Consider the following 6,012-nt stretch of genomic DNA (forward strand, 5'->3'; position numbering starts at 1 on the left):
TCCATCTCGGGTTTGGGGAGGGGGGCCTGGGGTCTGCAGAACTCCATGTTGTGTTCGTGGCTGTGTGCCCATCCCTGCCATCCTGTACCCCCTGGTACCCAGTCTGTCGGCTGGATGGTGGAGAAATTAAGGAACGGATATCCTCTTTGAGGCCCCAGGTGTGCATATGTGGTGTGAAGGCAGGAGGTGCCAGGGTCAAGGACACGTCCCATGTTTTTGGAGGAGAGGCTGGGGTCTCTCCTGTCATCCGTTCTAAAAATAGGACTGGCTCCTGACCCTGCCCTTAGGGGTTGAAGCCCTCCCCTCTGCACCAGCCAATGGTGGGGCCTGGCCTTGAGCCCCCCACCCCCAGGAAGGGCAGATGGCCAGGAAGCCAGGCTTGGCCCGTCAGCCTGTCGCCTCACACTGTGGCTCTGGCGCCTGTACTGTGACCCCTGCCCCGGCTGATGACGAAACCTGGCCTGAGCGGAGACGCGGCGATGCCTGGCGGTGCCGGGGGACGCTGCCATGTCTCCCTGTGGGTGGCCGCACAGCCCTTGACTCCGCTTCGGCCCCACCTCCCACGCCGCTCCAGGGAGCCGGGCCTGCCAGCCTCGTCACCTCACCGAGCTCTCCGGTCCCATCCTGAATGTTCCTACCTGGTGTTCCCTCTGACAGCCCCGTGCCCTCCGCCAAGTGAAGGCGTGTGGGGCAGGAAGAGCCTAACGTGGACCGAATCGGGGGGCAGGTGGCAGGGAGCAGCCTTCGCCTCCCGGCCCCCACACGCCCCACTTTTGTGGTTTTGAGTGGGCCTCAGCGGCAGCTCAGACCCAGAAAGGGTGTCCGTTCCTTGGCAGCGTCGTCTGTAGGCTCTTCTGCCGGAGTTGACCCTGAACGGTCCTAGAGTGAGTCAGGGAGGCGGCATGGCTAAAGGCCTGCCTGTCGAGTCAAGGTTGGTAGTTCCCAGGGCCGTATGCCCGCAAAGACGGCCCAAGTGAGTAGGAGGGAGGTGGCCCCAGGCAGGCAGCCCAGGCTCATCTCCATCCGGTGACATGCTGGAGGACTGGCTCCCCCAAAAAAGGCCCAGCTGTGCAGCGTCGGCCACCGTCTGTGGTTTGGCTGCTCCCACCGCGGCCGGTTTCAAGGTGCCAGCGGGATGTCCTGCAGCAGAGCTGGGATGAGATGTGAACCCTTCGCTCCGTGGAGCCGGTGTGAGCCAGGTCTAGCACGTCCCACCGTGGCCTGTGCTCGTGGGGAGGCAGGAAGGCCAAATGGTGAGAGCACGGGCCCCAGGGTCCAGCCGCTCAGGCCGGCCTAGCTCTTCTGACCAGGTGCGCCTGGGCACTGCCCCGAGTCCGCCCTCGGTTCCCCCTACAGAATGAAGAAAAGCAGCCTTGGGGTGGCCGTGGGCTCCTAGGAGGGAGCAGGGCCTGGGAAGCTAGGCCGCCGGGACCGGTGGCTAAGAAGGCAACGAGGGCCCCAAAGCACAGAGCAGAGCCCGACGTGGGGCAGGCGGGAGCCGCGGGGGGCGGGCGGCAGAGGCCGAATGCAAAAGTGGGTCAGTACATCTGCCGGCGCATTGGATGCAGGCGTCTGATGGCAGCCGTTACTATCACTGCTGTCTCGAGGCCCAAAATTCTCGGGGACGTTCTGCAGATACATTTCCCAAGATTCAGAAAACCACATGCCTGCTGGGGGCTGGAGCCGACACAGATTCCTGCGTCTGGCCACCCCAGCGTTTCCTGCCAGAACCCGTGCACGTGTGAAGACCGCCTGAAGTGGTAGGAATTCTGCTGGACGCCCGAGGGGACCATAATGACAGCCGGCCTCCCTGTGGATGAGGATATCGGGAAAGGGTGGGGAATAAGAGGTCACCTTCCTCCTACTCATCGAACTGTTCAACTTTGGGGGCAAAAGGAATTTTTTCTGAAGTCAACAGCGTGATGATGCTGTGTCAGGGAAAGTGTCTCCCAGGTGGCTGGCTAGAGGCGTGGGTCTGTGGCCCCGTCTGCCCCACCCCCTGGACACACCTCCGCTGGCTCAGGGTGACATAACACTGTTCCCTGTTGCTCTGTTCCCGCTTATCTCCCGTCTTGTCGGCGCCACCACCTTCTTGGAAATGAGTTGGGACAAAGGGGAGGGGGCTTAGTACCCCCGCCTCCCCCAGAAGGGCCCATAAAAGCAGCTGAAACGGGACCCCAGACACCACAGCAAGTCCCAAACCCGACAGCGGGACACAGCCAGACAACACGATGGCACTGAGCACACAGGTCCAGGCCGCCTGCCTCCTGCTCCTCCTCCTGGCCAGCCTGGCCAGTGGCTCAGCTCTCCGGCAAGAGGTGAGAGCCCAGGGGGCCTGGGCCCGGCACGGTGGCCGGGACCGGAGAGCCAGGCCCTGGGTGGTGGTGGTGGGGGTACTGCTGAGGGCAGCTGGTCCCCTTAGCACCGGGCAGAGCTCAGGGCAGGGACCGGGGTGGGGATGGCCGGCCACCTGAAGTACAGAGATCGTGGCCTGAGGATCGGACTGGGGGCCCGAACTAGTTCCACAGTTACAGAGCACCTGTTCTGTGACAAGTCCTTTTCTAGTCAGTGGGGATCATGCAGCGAACAAGGTAGATGAGAGAAGAGTTTTGCTCTCGTGGAGCTTACGTCCCGGCCGGGGAATTCATCTGTGAACAGTTAAAACATAATCAGGATAACTGTCTCATCAATGGGATCCTGAATAACAAGATGGTGATGGCAGCAGAGTGGCCACGAGGGGTGGGGGGAGGACTTCCGACGGACCAGGGGCTGGGAGTCGAGCGGGATGGTTTGTGAGAAATGAAATTCGACCTGGGACTGGGTGACCTGGACCCTAAGAGAAGGGGGCGGTAAGCGAAGCCCCGGGCAGAGGGCAGACGGGTGTCCGAGGATCGGAGGCTGTAGTAAGTGGAGAGGACGCTGCTTGGAAAGGAGACTGAGGGGCGGACTCCAAGTACTGACTTTCCTCCGCCTGTGAGCGCAGCTCTGCAGGCTAGTTTCTTTTAGCACACGCGCAGGCACTGGGGAGAGGGGCGGAGGGAGAGACTCTCGAGCGGGCGCCACGCTTTTAGTCCGACCGATAAGGCGTGAGGAACGAACGGGATGGACGGGGCGAGACGCAGGGAGACTTGCTATAGGCGGGGGTGGCATCCAGGCCAGGGAGGGTGATGTCCCCAAGAAGAGAGAGAGGGAGACGGATCCGGGATGTCTGCAGGAAGAGCTGCCCAAGGGGGTGGGGGGAGAGAAAAGGCCAGACAGCAAGGCCACTCCTGGGATACCAGCTGAGCCCCAGGACACCGACCATGCGGGGAGAAGCTGGTCTTTGGGGGCGAGTCTGAGAGCTCCACGTCCCCACCACCCTCACCACCCCTTCTGCTCTCACAGACAGGACAGCTCACGGACCTCCGACCCCAGGACACAGCGGCAGCCGAGGCGGGCTTGAAGGTGAGAGCACCTGCGAGTCCCTTCTGAGCCTCCCCGTCCCTTCCCTGCGCCCAAGCCCCGCTCACTCTCCCTTCCTCCCCGCAGCCCGTGCTCCAGAGGCTAAGGAGGCGAGACACCCACTTCCCCATCTGCATGTTCTGCTGCGGCTGCTGTAAAAAAGCAAAGTGTGGGATGTGCTGCAAGACGTAGAGCCTCCCCAGCCTGCCCCCGGACCTCCCTCCCCTCCGTATTTATTCCTGCTGCCCCCTGACTCTCAGTGAATGGACTCGGAATAAAATGGCTCGTTCTGTCTGTTGTTTTCCATCCCAGAGTGTCTGTTGCCCTTTCTCCCTGCCCCAGGCCCAGGCCAGAGGCTGGTTCTGGCCGCTGTCTTGTAAGGGCCGGTACTCCGCGGGGTGTACTGGGTTTGGCAAGGAGGCTTGGTGAAGGAAGTTTCTTCCCTGTTCTTCCCTCCCTTCCCCTCTTCAGAGGACCTAGAATTTACGTTGCTACAGCAGGGGCTGGAAGTTAAGCCAAGTTCTTCTCCTTGAAGTCTTCTTGAAACAGGGGTTACAACTTCAGATTCCCCACAAGGGTTCTCAAAGCAAGGTCTGGGGACTCCTCGCAGGGCTCCACAAGGTGGAAACTACGAAAACGTCACTTGTTTTTTCCTTTCACCTTCTTTGCGTCCCGGGCGTACAAGCTCTGTGACACGGGATGACCCCATGGCTCTGACGGTAATGAGCCGCGCGCTCGTGTGCCCCCGTGCTTTAAAAGCGCCCCAGCCTCGATTTCTCATACGTTGAGCAGCCATGGATACCACCCATGTAAACAAGAGTTGTTTTGGAGTCCTCGAAGATTTTGCAGAGTAGAAAGGGATTCTGACACCAAAGAGTTTGAGAAAAACCGACGACCTTCCGGACAGGCACGGCGAACGAGTGAGGGGTGGTGGGTTTGTCTCAGAGGAGCACGTGGGAGGCCCTGTGATCTCAGTAAGGACACACGGCGCGTGACCCACGTGGGAGAACGCCGTCCACCTCCATGAGGAACTGAGTTCCCTCCCGTTGTTCTTGGGACCATATCCCCCTCGCTTTATCCCATTTCCCCACTGGTAGAAACAGAGAAGATGCATTTCACTATCTTCCCAGCCTCTAAGAAAACATCAGCGCTAGCATGGTGATAAGGGGCCTTGGCCATTTGGGCCCAATGTTTCGTATCCATGGGGAGGCCCGGGTATCCAACGGGGGACGGGGAGATGGCTGTTGTGCCCAAAGATGGGCCAAACATGGCGAAATCTTCTTTTCGAGGGAAGGTGGCCATGCTTATTTTTATGTGAAGTTTCCTGATTTTTTAAATATTGGCAGCTGATGAAGGGGATTTTATTTTTTGTAAACAACACTCTGTGAGCCCAACTAAACCCAGCCAGGGAGCCAGATCGGTCCTGTACATCGCCACCCTCTACCTTCTGCCTTGGAAGCCATGAGAGGCTCGCCCTCTGGGAGTGATTTCCCTGAATGGAGACCGAAGGGTGGGAAGAGGAAGGTGAGGTAGACAGCTTGGTCTCCCATTAGCTGCAGGATCTCGCAGGCGTCTTCTCTCCACGGAAACCCCGCCTCCTCATCTGAAAAAGGAGAAGCGTCTCTAGGCTTCGGTTCATCGGGTGATTTAGCTGCTCACGAGTTATGAGTTGAACTGTGTCCACCCCCCACCACATTTAATTTTTTTTTAATGTTTATTTATTTTTGAGAGAGAGAGAGAGAGAGAGAGAGAGAGAGAAACTGAGCTCAAGCATGGGAGGGGCAGAGAGAGAGGGAGACAGAGAATCCAAAGCAGGCTCCAGGTTCTGAGCTGTCAGCACAGAGCCCGACTCAGGGCTCCAACTCACAAATCACGAGATGATGACCTGAGCCGAAGTCGGACGCTTAACCGACTGAGCCACCCAGGCACCACCCACCCCCACCCCCACATTTAAACGTTGAAGTCCTAAGTCCCAGGATTGTGACCCGATTTGGAAATAGGGTCTTTTTAGAGATAATCAAGTTAAAATGAGGTCAGTAGGGTGGACCCTAATCCAATAGGGCTAGTGTCCTTATGAAAAGCAGGGATTTGGACACAGAGGCCCGTATACGGGAAGAACGCCATGCGAACATGAAGACCGTCACCTAGGAGCCAAGGAGAGAAGCCTGGAGCAGATCCTTCCCCCCAGCGCCCAGGGTCGAGCCTGCCAACATCTTGACGTCAGACTACAGCCTCCAGCCCCAGGAGACAATCAATTTCTGTTTTTTGAGCCACCCGGCATGCGGTGCTCTGTCACAGTAGCCTTACCACACCTGCCTGGTTTGGAAGGCTCGGCCGGACCAGAGCAGCGGCTCCCCCTTTAGACACTCTCAGGCTCCCCAGCGCCCCACCCTCCTGTGGCCTGGGGACCCAGGACTGCAGATCTCAGTCTAGTGGCCAGGGCTCTCTGTGGAGGCACCTGCCTGTGCATCCTACCCGCCCCATGAGACAGCCTCCGGTGCACGCCTAAAGAGGAGCTGAACCCCCAAACGGCACAGGCACGTGACCCCAACGGGGTTGGTGTTGAGGCTG

At 59.2% G+C, this 6,012-nt stretch overlaps 1 protein-coding gene across 1 annotated transcript; it reads left to right on the forward strand.

Annotated features, from left to right (window-relative positions):
- Positions 1-2,070: 2,070 nt before the first annotated feature.
- Positions 2,071-3,664, forward strand: HAMP (hepcidin antimicrobial peptide). The gene is made up of 3 exons (XM_047836995.1): positions 2,071-2,318; positions 3,385-3,444; positions 3,529-3,664. Exons 1-3 carry the CDS (start codon positions 2,232-2,234, stop codon positions 3,631-3,633), a joined length of 252 nt encoding a protein of 83 aa, XP_047692951.1. The 5' UTR covers positions 2,071-2,231; the 3' UTR covers positions 3,634-3,664.
- Positions 3,665-6,012: the final 2,348 nt, after the last annotated feature.

This window comes from Prionailurus viverrinus, chromosome E2 (assembly GCF_022837055.1).
Source record: "Prionailurus viverrinus isolate Anna chromosome E2, UM_Priviv_1.0, whole genome shotgun sequence".
NCBI classification, from domain to species: domain Eukaryota; kingdom Metazoa; phylum Chordata; class Mammalia; order Carnivora; family Felidae; genus Prionailurus; species Prionailurus viverrinus.